The sequence below is a fragment of the Aquarana catesbeiana genome, linkage group LG11, assembly GCF_042186555.1.
Source record: "Aquarana catesbeiana isolate 2022-GZ linkage group LG11, ASM4218655v1, whole genome shotgun sequence".
In the NCBI taxonomy this organism is placed as follows: Eukaryota; Metazoa; Chordata; class Amphibia; order Anura; family Ranidae; genus Aquarana; species Aquarana catesbeiana.
In genome coordinates this window covers 113192034-113211644 of record NC_133334.1, presented here as the reverse complement: position 1 = coordinate 113211644, position 19611 = coordinate 113192034, and the positions used below count along the sequence as shown (strand labels likewise).

Sequence of the window (19611 nt, the reverse complement as noted above, 5' to 3'; positions counted from 1 at the left end):
TACCTGAACCCCCCCCAGGAAAAAAATTATCTACAGTTGGAGGTGAGCGCATTCACACAGGGGGGAACATGTGTGTGAAGTCACCCTCTTCTGATCAGGATTATCATCACTAGGGTAACTTTTTGGACAATAATACGTATAATACCCCAATTTGCACTTTTGTCTCTGTGGATTAATGAAAATTGGGAGAAAAAAATCTTTTTTTCTTGGACACTTGATATTAAGGTATAATACTAAATTTCTTTCACTGTGAGCTTGCTTGTTTCACAAAAAATATTTTTTTTTTATGTTCATAGTTACATTTTTTAGCAACATTGATTTTCATTGTTTATGGCACTATCTATGCATTTGTAAGGTTCAGTATCACACAGAGCTGATTTTTTCCCCTTTTTTTGTATGACATTCTCTGCCGTAACAGATATGAGTCTTAATTTAAAAAAATGTTTTTGGGTTTACATTCACTTTAACCACTTCACTCCCGGCCCATAGTCAAATGATGTCCGCAGATAGGATATCCCATCCTAGGAGGGTGTCATATGACGTCCTCGGCTCCTCGCCGCTCCTGCGGGCCCCCGGCGGCCCGCAGCGAGGCGATTGGGAAAGAGGCGTGTCCCTCGGACACAGCCCATTCCAGATCCGTGTAAAGAGCCAATAAAAGATGTCTCTTTACCACGTGACCGGCTGTGTCCAATCACAGCCGGTCACATGTACTGTCTACATGGGCGCCTATAGAGCGGCGGTCGGGGACGAGGCTTGTCATCCTGACAAAGCCCAACCCCAATCATGGTAAAGATCATGGTAAAGAGCCAATAAAATTGGCTCTTTACCACGTGACCAGCTGTGTCCAATCACAGCCGGTCACAGAATGTCAACAAACCGTGGTAATGAGATGTTACCGGGTTCTCATCCTCACACACCGATCGTGTGTGAGAAGTTGATTGCGGTAACATCTCGTTACCGCTTACAGTGTACACCAATCACACTGATTCCCCCCCAATAAAGAGAACCCATCACCACCCATAAAAATACATTTCACCAGCCATCAAAGTACCCGAATACCTGTCACAGTCCATATGAGTACCTGTTACAGCCCACCCGAGTACATGAGTACCTGTCACAGTCCATCTGAGTACCCGAGTACCTGTCACAGCCCATCTGAGTACCTGAGTATCTGTCACAGCCCATCTGAGTACCTGGGTATGTGTCACAGTCCATCTGAGTACCTGAGTACCTGCCACAGTCCATCTGAGTACCTGTCACAGCCCATCTGAGTACCTGAGTATCTGTCACAGTTCATCTGAGTACCCGAGTACCTGACTACCTGTCACAGTTCATCTGAGTACCTGTCACAGTCCATCTGAGTACCCAAGTACCTGAGTACCTGTCACAGCCCATCTGAGTACCTGTCACAGCCCTTCAGAGTACCTGTCACCGCCCTTCAGAGTACTTGTCACAGCCCTTCAGAGTACCTGCCACCGCCCTTCAGAGTACCTGAGTACCAGTTACAAGCCTATCAGAGTACCCAAGTACCAGTCACCAGCCCATCAGAGCACCCGAGTACCCGTCACCAGCCCATCAGAGTACCCGAGCACCTGTCTGCAGCTCATCAGGTTACCCAAGTACATGTCTCCAGTCCATCAGAGTACCCAAGTACCTGTCTCAAGCCCATCAGAGTACCAGATTACCTGTCACCAGCCCATCAGAGTACCCGAGTACCTGTCACCAGCCCATCAGAGTACCCGAGTACCTGTCACCAGCCCATCAGAGTACCCGAGTACCTGTCACCAACCCATCAGAGTACCCGAGTACCTGTCACCAGCCCATCAGAGTACCAAAATACCTGTCACCAGCCCATCAGAGTACCCGAGGACCTGTCACCAGCCCATCAGAGTACCAAAATACCTGTCACCAGCCCATCAGAGTACCCGAGGACCTGTCACCAGCCCATCAGAGTACCTGAGTACCTATCTGCAGCTCATTAGGTTACCCGAGTACCTGTCTCCAGCCTATCAGCATACCCGAGTACCTGTTACCAGCCCATCAGAGTACCCGAGTACCTATCTGCTGCTCATCAGGCTACCCGAGTACCTTTCTCCTATTTCAATGTTGGACCTCTCTATGTGGACTGGCTGTGTAAAAGTCTCACACATGTGGTATTGCCATGCTCAGGATGAGTAGCAGAATGTGCTTTGGGGTGTAATTTTTGCTATATACATGCTATGAGTTAGAAATATCTTATAAATTGACAACTTTGTGTAAAAAAAAAAAAAAAAAAAAAAAAAAATAGGTTTTCATTTTCTTTCCATGTTTTTTGAAGACTTGTGTAAAAAAAAAAAAAAACATTCAAAAGACTCATAATACTTCATAGAATATATGTTGGGGTGTTTGTTTTCCAAAATGGGGTCATTTTGTGGGTAATTCCATTGTCCTGGTGCTCCAGGGCCTTCAAAAGTGTAATAGGTCGTTAGGAAATTAGAGGAGTAATTTATGCTCCTAGAACGCCTGACGGTGCTCCCTGCATGTTGGACCTCTGTATGTGGCCAGGCTGTGTAAAAGTCTCACACATGTGGTATCGCTATACTCAGGAGGAGTAGCAAAATGTATTTTGGGGTATAATTTTTGCTATATACATGCTTTGAGTTAGAAATATCTTATAAACTGACCACTTTGTGTAAAAAAAAAAAGTTTTAATTTTCTTTCCACGTTTTCTGAAGACTTATCGAAAAAAAATGAACCGGTCAAAAGACTCTTTATACCTCACAGAATAGACGTTGGGGTGACTGCTTTCCAAAATAGGGCCATTTTGTGGGTAATTCCATTGTCCTGGTGCTCCAGGGCCTTCAAAAATGTAACAGGTCGTTAGGAAATTAGAGGTGTAATTTATGCTCCTAGAACCCCTGATGGTGCTCCATGCATGTTGGACCTCTCTGTGTGGCCAGGCTGTGTAAAAGTCTCACACATATGGTATCGCCATACTCGGGAGGAGTAGCAGAATGTATTTTGGGGTGTAATTGGAAGTACATCATGGGACACAGAGTCAGGCTAATATTCATTGCCTGCTGGGTTATACTCCATTAGTTGAATGGACACTGGTAGACCAAAGGTCTTCGGACAGGAAATGATCCCCTATATAACACCTCCCATACAGGAAGTACTTTAGTTTTGTAGCAAGCACTAAATCCTCAAAAAAGAGGGGAGGGATTTCTGTGTCCCATGATGTACTCAAAGAAAAGGATTTTACAGGTAAGTATGTAAAAATGCTATTTTCTTTTTCACACATCATGGGACACAGAGTCAGGCTAATATTCATTACCTGCTGGGACGTACCAGAGCAGTAGCCTTGAGGGGAGGGAGACACCCTGCCAAACAATAGCCATCAGAACTTATACGGCAGCCCGCAGTACACTGCGGCCGAAAGCCGAATCCTCGGCTGCTCGAACATCCACTTGATAAAATTTTGTGAATGTATGCACTGAAGACCAGGTTGCAGCCTTACAAATCTGAGCCACAGATACCTGATGACGAAAAGCCCAGGAGGTTCCTACACCCCTGGTAGGGAGGAGCTTTATGTTTCAGACCGTAAGCCTGAATAACCAATTGACAGACCCAATTGGCAATGGAAGCTTTGGAATCTGCCTGCCCCTTCTTGGGTCCTTTTGGTAAAACAAAAAAAAGAGTCTGATCCTCGGATCTCCACAGATCTAGACAGATAAACCTTGACTGCCCGAACAACATCCAAAGAATGCAGTCGTCTCTTTTCCGCCGAACGAGGCTGAGAGAAAAAAGAAGGCAAAAAAATGTCCTGATTTAAATGAAAGGCCGACACCACTTTTGGCAAAAAGGATTGAACAGGTTGTAACACGACTCTGTCATTGTGAAGGATCAAGTACGGTTCCCTGCATGAAAGGGCTGCCAACTCCGATACCCTTCTAGCCCAGGTGATGGCCATCAGGAAGGCTAGCTTGCGTGACAGCAAGTCTAATGGAATTTCCTTAATAGGTTCAAATGGTTGTTTCTGTAACACAGACAGCACCAAGTTCAAGTCCCAAGGACACATAGGTGACCTAATGGGGGTTGATTCGAATTTCGTCCAAAATGTCATTTTGTTATTCCGGATTCGTTTAAATATGTTACTAATGTAATTCAGAAACTTCTGAACAACAAGAAGTTTGTAAGAATTTCAGACCAAAAAAGAACTGCACATGTCTACTCTCCATATTTTCCATATTTGTTATATGTTATTTAGCTGTAAAAAAGGTAAAATGTCCTAACTCATTAGCTTGTTGAGCAGCTTAATAGGGAGACATATACATTTGTCTTTAACCACTTCCACTGTACATATGTGGCCGGGTGGGCGCTTCCTCCTTCTGAGTGGACGTTCAAGGCGTGCGTGCCCCCTCGCAGCGGCGCGATCCCGATGCGCTCGTGTCACCCTGACACGGCGCATCTTCAATCGGCAGGAGGGCTCTGTGATTGGCCCTCCTGATCACATGACGGCTGTGTCCAATCAGAGCCGTCATGTGATGTAAACAGAGAGCTGGTTGCTAGGCGATAGGCTCTTCTCTCCTCACACGGAATTTGTCAGTGAAGAGAGGAGAGCAGATCGCTGCAGCCAGTCGGTGATGAGTGAGTATGAGCTGTTTTTACAGCTTTTACACACTGATCACTGGCACAGTGTCACCACACAATGTAAACACACACAGTGTCCCCTACATACTGTCCCCACACAGTAAAAACACCTATCCCCACATATGCAACACTAAAATCATATGTTCCAATGATCATCTGCACACATATGTCAGTGATCATCTGCGCACATATGTCAGTGATCATTGCGTACATCTGTCCGTGATCACACAAACCAATTATTATACACTTAACGGGATTTTTTTTTACTAAAGACATGTCGCAGAATACATTTTGGCTTAAATGTATGACAAAATTAGATTTTATTGGATTTATTTTAAAACAGAAAGTAGAAAATGTTATTTTTTTTCAAAATTTCCGCTCTTTTTTTTGCTTATATCACAAAAAATAATAAATTGATTTGTGAATAAATACCACCAAAAGAAAGCTCTATTTGTGTGAACAAAATGATAAAAAATAAATTTGGCTACAGTGTTGCATGTCTGCGCAATTCTTATTGAAAGTGCAAGAGCTCTGAAAACTGGCCTGGGAAGGAAGGGGGTGAAAGTGCCCACTATTGTAGTGGTTAAAAAAAGATTGTGTTTCTACTTCGTATCCAGGAGAAAGATAGCAGTGTACAAATTTTTCATAATACTTATCATGCTAAAAGAATGGTGGGTTAATGGAAGGATACCATGAATAAGTAATGTCATAATTCTCCACATTTTTTATTTGTAATTGGGTCTATAGGAGGTAGGGCCCTGAAAACAAAAAACAAGCAAATTTGTAGATTTCTAGACTAAATATACAGATAAGTAGCGATGTTTTTTTTCTTTTTAATTTAATATATTTCAGTAAATACTAACATTAATATATGACCTATTAATCTGTTTCTCCAATAGGAAAAAGAATAACACTTGGCATCCCATCCACAGGACTGTCTCAATACTGCAATACTCCTAAGCAGTCCTAACGAAATGGATTCCCCCAGTAGCAATATATCTTTAAAGAAATGTTTTGTAATACTGATTTCACAATTTTGTATAGCTTGCATTTTCTTTTTGCTCTATGGCAAAATAAATCTTGCATCAATATTTTTTAAGATTAACCTTGAGGAGCCCAGCTTGGAACTATCTAACCATTCACAAATCACCATTCTACTTTGGACTTGGCCATTTGGAGATACCTTTCCACTTAATCAGTGTCCACTGAGTTTAAATAATTCCGGATGTTTTTACACACAGAACAGACTGTTATATTCTGATGCTGATGCAGTTGTTCTGCACCACAGAGATGTTTGCTGCTCTAAAAAAAACTTACCACAATTGCCAAGACCACCAAATCAGTACTGGGTATGGTTTAACTTAGAGTCTCCATCAAACACTCCACGCTTAGACTTTCTGAACAATCTCATCAACCTGACTATGGGTTACAGGTCTGACTCTGATGTTTTTGCCCCTTATGGTTGGCTGGAGCAGAATGATAAAGAAGTGAATTTCACTATTCCAACGAAAAATAAGCTGGTAGCCTGGGCAATCAGTAACTGGGATTCCAATTCCAGGAGAGTGCGCTATTATGAGCAGCTAAAACAGCATGTGTCCATTGATGTGTTTGGACGTCTTCATAGAAGTCTCTCCAATAATGAACAGCAACAAGTCCTTTCTCAGTATAAATTTTATCTAGCCTTTGAAAACTCTGTGCATGAAGACTATATAACCGAGAAATTATGGAAGAATTCTCTCATGTATGGTTGTGTGCCTATTGTATTAGGTCCTCCTCGGGCAAATTATGAACGTTTTATTCCTAAAGACTCTTTTATACACGTGGAGGACTTCTCTACAGCACAGGAACTGGCTGCATATATCCTGCAGTTAGATAAAGATGATAAAGCATACAAAAAATATTTCCATTGGAGGACAAGGTTCCATTCGATTCAAGAATTTGGTTGGGATATCCATTACTGTAAAATATGCAAGGCGCTTAAAAAAGCACCTAAGCATAAGACTATTGCTAGCCTTGCAGACTGGTATAAATAATAATCAGAAAAAAGACATACACCAGGCCAAGGTACTAACGAGTTGTGGTCATTTCCAGTAAAAAATTCTGCACGTCTTGGAAAAAACAGGATGTGTATAACTTAATGGGGGTTATTTACTAAAGGCAAATCCACTTTGCACTACAAGTGCAAAGTGCACTTGAAATTGCACTGAAAGTGCACTTGGAAGTGCAGTCGCTGTAGATCCGAGGGGGACATGCAAGGAGAATAAAAAACAGCATTTTGGCTTGCACATGATTGGGTGATAAAATCAGCAGAGCTTCCACTCATTTCAGATCTTCCTCTCAGATTTACAGCGACTGCACTTTCAAGTGCACTTTCAGTGCAATTTCAAGTGCACTTTGCACTTGTAGTTTGCACTTGTAGTGCAAAGTGGATTTGCCTTTCATAAATAACCCCCAATGTGTACGTATAGGCAAAACTTTTTTGGTAGAGTATAAAAAAGTTAAAACCCCTGTCTTGTTTTTTTACTGTCTGTATACCACGGTGTACATTTCCATCTTCCTGTCCCAGATGCGCAACATTTCCCAAATCCTACTTGCAAAATTTCTAAAAGGGATGGGAATTCACCTCTTAGATAATTGTTCTAGAACAGGTGTCCCTGTTCTGGGGACAACTCTAACATTTTGGATTTCCGTTGACTTTCTTTCTAAAGGTTTATAATCACCAGTATAAATAGTTATGTGAATCTGCTTAATCGCTTGCCGACCGCCTCACGCAGATATACTGCGGCAGAAGGGCTCGTACAGGCAGAATGACGTACCTGTATGTTCCCCTTTAGGAGGCGGCCAGCGGGCGCACGCCCGCGGCAAGCTCCGTGAGTCGGGTCACGGGTCCCGCGGACTCGATCGCTGTGGGGATACCCGCGATCGCCTCACGGGGAGGAAGAACGGGGAGATGCTAATGTAAACAAGCATCTCCCCGCTCTGCCTAGTGACAGTGCCACTGATCTCTGCTCCTTGTCATCGGAGCAGAGATCAGTGACGTGTCACACACAGCCATGCCCCTCAGTTAGAAACACGCCCCTAGGACACACTTAACCCCTACACTGCCACCTAGTGGTTAACCCCTTCACTGCCAGTGTCATTTACACAGGAATCAGTGCATTTTTATAGCACTGATTGCTGTATAAATGACAATGGTCCCAAAAATGTGTCAAAAATGTCCGATGTGTCCGCCATAATGTCGCAGTTACGATAAAAATCGCTGATCGCTGCCATAAAAAGAAAAAAAAAAATATTAATTAAAATGCCATAAAACTATCCCCTATTTTGTAAACGCTATAACTTTTGCGCAAACCAATCAATAATCACTTATTGTGATTTTTTTTACCAAAAATATGTAGAAGAATACGCATCGGCATAAACTGAGGAAAAAAATTGTTTTTTTATATATTTTTGGGGGATATTTATTGTAGCAAAAAGTAAAACATATTGCGTTTTTTTCAAAATTGTCGCTTTTTTTTGTTTATAGCGCAAAAAATATAAACCGCAGGGGTGATCAAATACCACCAAAAGAAAGCTCTATTTGTGGGAAAAAAAGGACGTCAATTGGGAGCCACGTCGCAAGCCACGCAATTGTCAGTTAAAGCGACGCAGTGCCGAATCGCAAAAAGTGCTCTGATCAGGAAGGGGGTAAATTCTTCAGGGGCTGAAGTGGTTAAAGGGAACACAGCAAACAGCAAAGGTTTTGCCCAGAGATGCACTTAATTTGTTTTGTTTTTTAGGACTGATGTAACATGTTGTGTGCATATTAGACATACCCGATGTCTAAAGGTTTGTATGATCACAACAGCAACCCTAATGACAAAAATTTGGGGGACTTAAATTTATTGGACGATTTCAAGCATTCATCACTATAGAGCCCTACAACAGATAGTGCCACTTCCCCTGCCACCAAGCTCTCAGTTGAAACCTATCAGACTCTGCCTAAGCCAGTATGCATCTGACTCCTTATGAACCCTCATAGCATATTCCTGGTCTTCTTGGGCCCAATCCTGCAGCTGAGCCCTGCCTGCAATATGCTGCTTGTGGAAGCAAGATGAGACATTTCCCTTGGGCAATGCACACTGTGTCAAATATGTGACATTTTTCTGTCTGTAGTACTATAGCTCTGCTTACAGTCAGTACTTGTTCCCACTTGCAGTCTTGAGAAGGTTCCAAATCTGCCTTCAGGAATAAAAGTAGTAACCCCCTCAATTGGGATTTTGACAGACCACCCAGTCAAAAATATATAAAAGGTAATCTTTAATGATATAGAATAAAAAAAAACCAAAACATATAAACATACAATGTAAATGCCCAAATGCGGGCATTTGGGCATTTACATTGTATGATAATTATGTGTATAGCATTTGTTTGATTTTCCATGTAACATACGTTGTGCATCTTTGTCATATGTGGATTTTATATGTTTTTTTTTATTCTATATCATTAAAGATTACCTTTTATATCTCTTTTTCAAATCTGCCTTCAAGTTACCCTGATCCACCCAGCAGGCTTTTACCCAAAGCTGAAACAGACCTGCAAAGAAACAGACAAATTTTAGGATGGATAGGTGGAAAAGCTTTCCCAGCTCTTGCAGCCAAAATAAAAGAGGGGAGAGGGAATAGGACCCAAGAGGGGTTATTTACGAAAGGCAAATCCGCTTTGCACTACAAGTGCAAACTACAAGTGCAAAGTGCAATTGAAATTGCACTGAAAGTGCACTTGGAAGTGCAGTCGCTGTAGATCCGAGAGGAACATGCAAGGAAAATAAAAAACAGCATTTTAGCTTGCACATGATTGGATGATAAAATAAGCAGAGCTTCCCCTCATTTCAGATTTACCCCTTAGATTCACAGCGACTGCATTTCCAAATGCACTTTCAGTGCAATTTCAAGTGCACTTTGCACTTGTAGTGCAAAGTGGATTTGCCTTTCGTAAATAACCCCCAATATATCAGGTATGTGGGGTAAGGTGGATCATCTGAATCAAGGCACACAGTCTCAAAGGATGTATAGGCTGTAATCACTTACTGGATATACCAGCTTTGAAAAGACTCATAAGACTACTCAAAAGACTACAGTGAGTCCTTCAAACCTTCCAAACACCATGGGGTTTATTTACTAAAGGCAAATCCACTCTGCACTATAAGTGCACTTGAAAGTGCAATCGCTGAAGATCTAAGGGGAAGATCTGAAATGAGGGGAAGCTCAGCTGATTTTATCATCCAATCATGTGCAGGCGAAAATTCTGTTTTTTTACTTTCCTTGCATGTCCCCCTCTGACCTACAGCGACTGCACTTCCAAGTGCACTTGTAGTGCAAAGTGGATTTGCCTTTAGTAAATAACCCCCCATGTTTCCATGAAACATTAACAGCAGCACCACATATCAGGTAAGTAGAGGAATGTAATCAGCTGAGTCAAAGCACAAAGGGGGTTATTTATGAAAGGAAAATCCACTTTGCACTACAATTGCAAAATGCACTTGAAATTGCACTGAAAGTGCACTTGGAAGTGCAGTCGCTGTAAATCTGAGGATTAGATCTGAAATGAGGGGAAGCTCTGCTGATTTGATCATCCAATCATGTGCAAGATAAAATGCGTTTTTTTATTTCCCTTGCATGTCCCCCTCGGATGTACAGTGACTGCACTTCCAAGTGTACTTTCAGTGCAATTTCAAGTGCACTTTGCACTTGTAGTTTGCACTTGTAATGCAAAGTGGATTTGCCTTTCGTAAATAACCCCCTATGTCTCAAAGGATGTTCAGGCTGTGATCACTTGCTGGGTATACCAGCTTGAAAGAACTCACTGTTTAGAAGGTATTGAGTTGGGGCTCAGTTGCGGGTGCAGGGTGATTAATCTAGAGTCCTTTGCAGGGATTCCCGAATGTGCAGGGTGCAGATCTTTATATTCTTAGTCCTGGTGACACACACAGGGTATTATTCACTCAAAAACCATCATGGGGCTGTCCCGCCGTCTACTTCCAATTTCTTCCTGGACTTCCGGTTCGTGGGGACAATATGAGGGCTAAAAGATGATGAAAAGCCAGGGCTGGCTAGAGGCAGAGGGCATGTGTGGGCACACACACCGACATGTTTCACCCACTTCTGACATGGGTTTCTTCAGGGTGAACTGCTAGTCTGAACTGAATCCTTTTTATAGGTTTTCAGAGTGACACCTGGAGAGGTACTTCCTGTTATGTCACTTCCGGTCTAGACACGATCATGTTAACCCCACAGGGGGATTCAGGCTGCTGTAAGGAAAAAGTTTAATTGTACTTCTGCCATCTTGTGGCAGTATTAGATTATTGCAGTTCATAGTATACTGATGTATAAGACGAATAAACATTCACCAATTAGCACTGTACATACTTTTAATCATATCTGTTGAATACAGTGGTAATTATATCAAAAGTGTGAATGTAACGCTGTGCACCAATAGATACATTTATACACACTGAGGCCCATTGCCTGGTACAACATTTTGATAAACAGTCTATTCGGGGGAGATCAGATTATGGGGTCAGAAATATCTGTAAATTCAGTATCATGTTTAAGCCACTCGGCACAAGGGTCCCTAGCCGAAAAATCCATTCCTTTTCTTTTTGAAGCAGTACCGTGTCAAAGTCACCTCTTCTTATTGGGAGTTGTAGGGTATTGAAACCTTCCCAAATATTGCAGCCCCTGCCTTTGCCCAATTAATTGTGTAGTCGTACTCATTTTATTCCACCTCCTCGGCTGCACCAAAAAAGGCATCAGCCTCTGCCCACTTCCTATTCTAGCTCCTCCCTGAGCCTCATGCTTTCTCCTCCTGCTTCTTCATTGCACTGCCCACTAGCCAGGTTCACAGCACCATCATGAGCTCTGCACATGGGTCCAACCTACTATCTGGACCTCATCATTGCCGGCTGCCATGAAAACCAGGTGCAACCATAGAAACCATGAATGTTGCTCGGGAATATGGCACCCAGCCTTAAACAACTTAAACCCTTAAACATGTTGCATCATCATCATAAAGACTAATATAAATGAGCCTAATGTGAACCTTATTATTAAAAATTAACCAACATCTACAGCTGTTTAAGTAGTAAAAGAGAACATGTCATGGTGATTTTGAATGTAATTTATTTGTTTGTTTGTTGTCAGAACTAAACATATTAAAAATATATTTTCTCAGCTGGGGTAGCCTAAATTATTTGTGAACCTTCACCTTACAAAACAACCCATTCAATTTAAAATAGAAATATATATATATATATATATATATATATATATATATATATATATATATATATATATATATACAGTATATCTGTGTGTGTAAATTTTTATTTTTTTATAAATGGTCACATTATCTCATGACCTCTGTTTTAAGTTGCATAAGGGGCTTAGAGAGGTGGGGGTGGAGACCTTGTGATGATGGGGGGCATGGCAGCAGCAGCTTGAACAGAGCACAGACACAGGCCAGTGTAAAATGCAGACAGAAATATACTGGGATGAGCAGGGCAAAGGCACGTGTCAATAGGATACAGAGAAACAGCCGTACACCGATCTTTCCAGTGGGGAGCTGTGCAGGGAGCTAGTCAGCAGAAGTTTTAACCACTGAAGTACATGCAGGCTGCGTTACAAAGAAGAATGCAAAGAAGGAACTGACCACACTGGGTTGGATGTGCTTCCATGCCCTGGCATGGTCATTTTAAAATAGGAAAGCAGGGAGACAGGCAGGATCTCCTTTTCACACAAATTGTATTCCCACAATTTTTGCAGCAGCTTAGAGGTCAATTTAAATAAGGTCACTGTATTTCATATATCACTTTGGCAGCACGCAGCACCATTTTTCTTTACTTTGTTCTCCTTTTCACACAGTTTCTTTATTGCCTGTTGAAAAAAGCTTGTTGTATATAGTCAATAGCTCAAGCTGAAATGTACACACAAGTGAATGAATCAAGGCAGTGACTCATCCCCTTATTGGTCAGCTTTCATTAAAGTGTTTGTAACTCTAAAAAAATAAATAAAAGCTCCTGTTCCCTTATAGCAGATTAAACAGGGCTTGTGCTGTCTAATCTGCCCCTTTCTAAACTGTAAAAAACTGTCTGATCCTGTCACTTCCTGTGCCCCCCTCTCTGTAATGACCATTATAATCATGGCTGCTGAGCCCTGATTAACATGGTCAGTTTGCATGCCTCCATCATTTGCAGCTCTCTTCTGCCCTCCTCTCCCCCCACCCTGCCTGTGAGCTCTGTGTGTCTGTGTCTCCGCCCCCCCTCCTGCTGCTATCAGTAGAAAATTAAAAACTTTCAGAAAATGTAACTGCCAGCCCCTCTCGTGTATCCAGACATAATGCCCTATGTAAGTATTTTTTTAAAACAATGCCTATAAATACCTTTTTCAGATATATTCAGGGCAGTCACGTGACTCCCGGTGTCTTGTTGAATACTGTCCCCCATCGGATAGTGTCCGCCCTGTATTGCGCAGGTGCAGTACGGAGGACAAACGTCTCTGAAGTTCAACAGCTGATCGTCAGCTGTACACGGCGCCTGCGCACTTATTGTGCCCTGTGTCCAGGTTCATGCCCCACTATCCAAGCGGACATAGAGCGAAGCGAGCCCGCGAGGGGCCCTGTTCCAAAGCCTTCACTATTAAGTGCCCAAGCGCCGTGTACAGCTGATGGTCAGCTGATCAACTTCGGACACTTTCGGCTTCTCCTTGTCCCCCGTACTGCGCAAGCGCTGCGCCTGCGCAGTACGGGGCGGACACTATCCGATACGAGGACACTTCTCATCAGAACACCGGCCACACTACACCTCCAATCTAGGGCTACAGCAGTAGGGGCTGAGCGGCCAGCGCGGCGGTCAAGTGACCTCCCCAGCTGACATCAGAGGGGAGATCTCGGACCCTCCCGCCTTAGCCCTGGATCGGAGTAGGAGAGCAGCCGGGAGTCACGTGACTGACCTGAAGATCTCTGAATAAAAAGGTATTTAGAGGCATTGATTTGAAAAAAAATACTTACACAGTGCATTATGGCTGGATACATGAGAGGAGTTGATAATGACATTATTTATTAGGCTACAAACATTTTAAGGCATCAATTAGAAAAATGGAGCCTCAAGGCAGGTAGCGTATGCTGTGCTGTCTCTTTAGATCATCCATAGCGCTTTGGGAATTTTATCATTTATTAAATGTTTATTTATAAAACAGACTGTATGCATATAAGAGGAAAAACAGATATATCGCTTTGAAAACTTGAAAACAAAACCGGTATTAAATTGTCTTAACAAAAATATACTGGTTAATTTCAACGCCTAAAAATTTGGCCGTGATGCATCCAGGAACTTAACCTTTTTTGATTAGAGTACTGCAGCCTTAATGTGGTTATAAAGCCTAAACATTTTTTACCTTAATGCTTTCATTGCATGTTTGGGCATCAGTATCCTTCCTTACCCCCCACTTTTACTTACCTGAGCCCTCATTCGATCCAGTGCTGTGCTTATCTGCAGCTCTTCTTCCCCCTTACTTCCTGGTCTTACAGGCTTTGTTGAGGCAGCGGCAGCCATTGGCTCCTGCTGCTTCCAATAAAAGCCAGTGAGAAGGGAGTGGGTAGTGGTGGGGGATCAAAGTCCTGTTATCTGTGTCTATAGATGCAGACAGTGAGGCTCAGGAGCGAGCCCGCACGAGTGCCCCCATAAGAAGCTGCTTTCTATGGGGGCGCTCACTGGAGAGGAGAAGCCATAAGCACCTCCGGGGTAAGTAAAGTAAAAGTGGGGGGGGGGGTGGAGGATACTGATGCCTAAACATGCAGGGAAAGCATTAAGGTAAAAATTGTTTAGGCTTAATAACGACATTAAGGCTGCAGTGCTCTATTTAAAAAGGTTGATATCCCGGATGCATCATGGCCCGAGAAGAGGAGGATCGGGGCTGTTCTGTGCAATTCCATTGTACAGAGCAGGTAAGTATAAACCTGTTTGTTAAAGGCCTGTATCTTTAAAGCGGGGTTCCCATTTAAAAAAAAAAAAAGTCAGCAGCTACAAATACTGCAGCTGCTGACTTTTAATCGGACACTTACCTGTCCCAGGGTCCAGCGATGTGGGGGATCGAAGCCCTGCTTGTCCCCCCATCCGCTCAGCAGTGCGCGAGCCGTGCGCCGTCACTGGCCCCGCAATCATCTGGCATCAGTCATGTGTGTCAGATGATTGACAAGAGAGAGGGTGGAGAGGCGATCTCCCTTCCTGTGCCGAGGGAAGTGACGTCAGGAGCCCAGGCACCGAAGGAGGCAGACTACGAGGGAACCCTAGCAACGGGCATTTAGAGGTGAGTAAAAAAAATAATTTTCTCCAAATGTTTTTTTTTACATTTTTTTTAAGCACAATACTAATTTTTTTTTTTTGGGTGGAGCTCCACTTTAAGCAGCTGAAGCTGCTGGGTGCTGTGTGCAGGCAGCCCATTCATGTGTAGGGGAAGACCAAGACCAAGGCTGTCGCATATATTTTCCAAAGTACAGACCTTAGTGAAGCACACCAAGGTACATTTCAAATTAAAACCATCAAAAACACTCTGGGGGTCATTTACTAAGATGAATGCACTGCGCTGGTTCAGACCTTAATTGGTGTGCTGGATAGATCCTTAATCCAGCGTGTGAACCAGCCCACACACAGGAGTACCTGCACGCGAGAATGTTTCCAGCGCGATGGGATCGGGCTTGTTCTCGGCGAGGTACATCTCGCGCTCACTGCAATAGGAAAAATACATCTTCCTATTAAAGCAGCGCGAGAAAAACTGGCATGGGTTCCCCCTGCGGGTGCATGCCAGGCCCTTCGGTCTGGTATGGATATAAAGGGGAACCCCCTACGCCGAAAAAACGGCGTGGGGATCCCCCCAAATCCATACCAGACCCTTATCCGAGCACGCAGCCTGGCCGGTCAGGAAAGGGGGTGGGGACGAGCGAGCGCCTCCCCCCTTCCTGAACGGTACCAGGCCGCATGCCCTCAACATGGGGGATGGGTGCTTTGGGGAAGGGGGGCGCGCTGCGGCCCCCCCACCCCAAAGCACCTTGTCCCCATGTTGATGAGGACAAGGGCTTCTTCCCGACAACCCTGGCTGTTGGTTGTCAGGGTCTGCAGGGGCTTATCAGAATCCGGGAGCCCCCTTTAATAAGGGGGCCCCCAGATCCCGGCCTCCCACCCTATGTGAATGAGTGTGGGGTACATGGTACCCCTACCCTTTCACCTGGGGGGAAAAAAGTGTCAAGAAAAAAACACACTAGACAGGCTTTTAAAGTAATTTATTAGGCAGCTCCGGGGGTCTTCTTCCGACTTTGGGGGTCTCTTCCGCGCTCTCTGGATCTTCTCCCGGTCTCCGGCTCTTCTCCGCGCTCTCCGGCTCCTCTCCACGCTCTTCAGCTCTTCTGCCGGGCTCCTCCGCTATCTTCTGCTCTTTTGCCGCTCTTTTGCTAGCGGAGGTATAGGTATGGGGCGTGGTCCCCGTGTGATGTCACCGGGTGACCCCGCCCATTATGACGGCACAGTCCTGGGGCATGCTGGGACTGTGACGACATAAGGGGCGGAGTCACCAGGTAACATCACCCAGTGGCCACGCCCCTTGCCTACATAAGTCGCCACACACCTCGCAGACGGCAGTACAGCGTGAGAGAGCGTTGTGTCAACATCGGAAGAAGAGAAGAGAAGAGGGGAGAAGGCGGCGACGACGACGAAAAAGAAGAAGAACAAGACGACCGGGCCACCGCTAGCAAAAGAGCTGGAAGAAGATAGCGGGGAGCCCGGCAGAAGAACCGGAGCGGAAAAGAACCGGACAGCGACAGAAGAACCGGACAGCGGGAGAAGACCGGGCTCCTCCGCTAGCAAAAGAGCGGCAAAAGAGCAGAAGATATCGGAGGAGCCCGGCAGAAGAGCCGGAGAGCGCAGAGAAGAACCGGAGACCGGGAGAAGATACGGAGAGCGTGGAAGAGACCCCCGAAGTCGGAAGAAGACCCCCGGAGCTGCCTAATAAATTACTTTAAAAACCTGTCTAGTGTGTTTTTTTTAATTGACACTTTTTTCCTAGGTGAATGGGTAAGGGTACGATGTACCCCATACTCATTCACATAGAGTGGGGGGCCGGGATCTGGGGGCCCCCTTATTAAAGGGGGCTCCCGGATTCCGATAAGCCCCCCGCCCGCAGACCCCGACAACCAACGGCCAGGGTTGTCGGGAAGAGGCCCTTGTCCTCATCCACATGGGGACAAGGTGCTTTGGGGTGGGGGGCCGCAGCGCACCCCCTTCCCCAAAGCACCCATCCCCCATGTTGAGGGCATGCGGCCTGGTACGGTTCAGGAGGGGGGGCGCTCGCTCGTCTCCACCCCCTTTCCGGACCGACCGGGCTGCATGCTCGGATAAGGGTCTGGTATGGATTTTGAGGGGGGGACCCCACGCTGTTTTTTCGGCGTAGGGGGTTCCCCTTAAAATCCATACCAGACCGAAGGGCCTGGTATGCCCCTGGGGGGAACCCATGCCGGTTTTTTATTTAAAATTTGGCATGGAGTTCCCCCTCAAGATTCATACCAAACAGATCCAAGTCGGATCCCCGTTCAATACTGTCGGTACCCTGTCGGGTTTCTATGGAAATGGCAAACCGCAGCTAAACGCAACCACAGCTAATCGCACTGTACCAATGCAGCTGATCGCAGTGCCTGGAGTTAAATTTCACAGAAAAAAAAAACATGTTTTTAACTGCGGCAGAATAGCCATCCGTGTGAAAGGCACCTAAGGCCTCTTTCACACTGGGGCGTTTTTCAGGCGCTATAGCGCTAAAAATAGCGCCTGAAAAATGCCCTAAAGACGTAGCTCTATTCACTCCAGTGTGAATCGGGCTTTCACACTGGAGCGGTGCGCTAGCAGGACAGGACAGTAAGGCTCAATTTACATCTATGCATGTTGCTTTTGAGTGTTTCTGCAGTGCTTTTTGCGGTGCTTGCCGCGTTTTTGGACCGGCGTTTTTTACCGCAATTTTTCTGCGATTTGCATTTGAGACCTCTGGATATGGTCAGCTTGTTATCAGCATATCTTCAGAGGGCACAACAGATACGCAAATCGAATAGTTTGTTCATCCTCCCTTCGGGACCCAAGAAGGGGGAGGCCGCACCATCAAGGGTCTTATCCACCTGGATCACAAGGACCATCTCCTTGGCAAACAAGCAACAGGGCCTTGCTCCTCCGCAGACTATATGGGCTCATTCTACAGGAGGAATGGCAGCTTCTTGGGCGTCCGTAACAAAGATCCCGGTGGAAGACATATGCAGGACTGCTAGCTGGAGCTCCTGTGAGACTTTTGCTCGGCACTACAAACTAGATGTAGTCGCCGCTAGCTCTTTGGCATTTGGAGCGGCAGTAGTTTCGACTCCTTTGATGAATTAATTAATAAAAAGTATGGTTAAGCGTGGAATTAGAAGAGTCTTTGTCGTTTCTTTCCCACCCTATATTGACTTTGGTATATCCCATAGTGTGCTGACGGGAGGACGACCAGGAAAATGGAAAATTGTTATAAATACTCACCGTAATTTTCTTTTCCTGGTCCATCCTCCCGTCAGCACAACTTTGCTTCCCTCCCTAAGTGGCCTGGCGCCGCTACAAAAGAACACGAGGGGGAGGGGAGGACAGGGATTTATAACGCTGGAAGAAGGTGGTCCTGAGGGTTAATGAGGAACAGTTAACCCATAGTGTGCTGACGGGGGACGGACCAGGAAAGGAAAATTACGGTGAGTATTTATAACAATTTTCCATTATAAGACAGGCTAGTGTATACAGAAGACAGTCTAGAGTATGCAGAGAGGCTAGTGTATACAGAAGACAGGCTGGGATACACAGAGAGGCTAGTTTATACAGAAGACAGGCTGGGAATACAGAGAGGCTAGTGTATACAGAAGACAGGCTGGGGTATACAGAGAGGCTAGTGTATACAGAAAACAGGCTGGGGTATACAGGGAGGCTTGTGTACATAGATGACAGGCTAGTTTATACAAAAGACAGGCTGGGGTATTCAGAGAGGCTAGTGTATACAGAAGACAGGCTGGGGTATACAGAGTGGCTAGTGTATATAGAAGGCAGGCTAGTTTATACAAAAGACAGGCTTGGGTATTCAGAGAGGCTAGTGTATACAGAAGACAGGCTGGGGTATACAGAGTGGCTAGTGTATACTGAGAGGCTAGTGTATACAGAGAGGCTGGGTATACAAAAGACAGGCTAGGGTATACAGAAGACAGGCTAGGGCATACAGAAGACAGGCTGTGGTATACAGAGAGACTTGTGTCTGCAGAAGACAAGCATGGGTATACAGAGAGGCTAGTGTATACAGAAGACAGGCTGGGTATACAGAGAGGCTAGTGTATACAGAGAGGCTAGGGTATACAGAAGACAGGCTAGGGTATACAGAAGATAGGCTGGGGTATACAGAGAGGCTAATGTATACAGAAGATAGGCTGGAGTATACAGAGAGGCTAGTGTATATAGATGACAGGCTAGTGTATACAGAAGACAATCTGGGGTATACAGAGAGGCTAGTGTATACAGAAGACAGGCTAGGGTATACAGAAGACAGGCTAGGGTATACAGAAGACAGGCTGGGGTATACAGAGAGGCTAGTGTATACAGAAGACAGGCTGGTTATACAGAGAGGCTAGTGTATACAGAAGACAGGCTGGAGTATACAGAGAGGCTAGGGTATACAGAAAACAGGCTAATGTATACAGAAGACAGGCTGGGGTTTACAGAGAGGCTAGTGTATACAGAAGACAGGCTGGGGTATACAGAGAGGCTAGTGTATACAGAAGACAGCCTGGGGTATACAGAGTTGCTAGTGTATACAGAAGACAGGCTAGGGTATACAGGAGACAGGCTAGTGTATACAGAAGACAGACTGGGTATACAGAGAGGCTAGTGTATATATAAGACAGGCTGGG

At 44.8% G+C, this 19611-nt stretch overlaps 1 protein-coding gene across 3 annotated transcripts in view; it reads left to right on the top strand.

Moving 5' to 3' along the window:
• The window catches only part of LOC141112267 (3-galactosyl-N-acetylglucosaminide 4-alpha-L-fucosyltransferase FUT3-like), a 236468-nt gene extending 224628 nt beyond the window's left edge, over positions 1-11840 (top strand). For all 3 annotated transcript variants that reach the window (XM_073604904.1, XM_073604902.1, XM_073604903.1), the window contains exon 2: positions 5529-11840. In XM_073604904.1, the coding sequence (XP_073461005.1) occupies positions 5604-6662 (1059 nt within the window). In that variant the 5' untranslated portion in view covers positions 5529-5603 and the 3' untranslated portion in view covers positions 6663-11840. The remainder of the gene's footprint in view (positions 1-5528) is intronic.
• The last annotated feature ends 7771 nt before the right edge of the window (positions 11841-19611 follow it).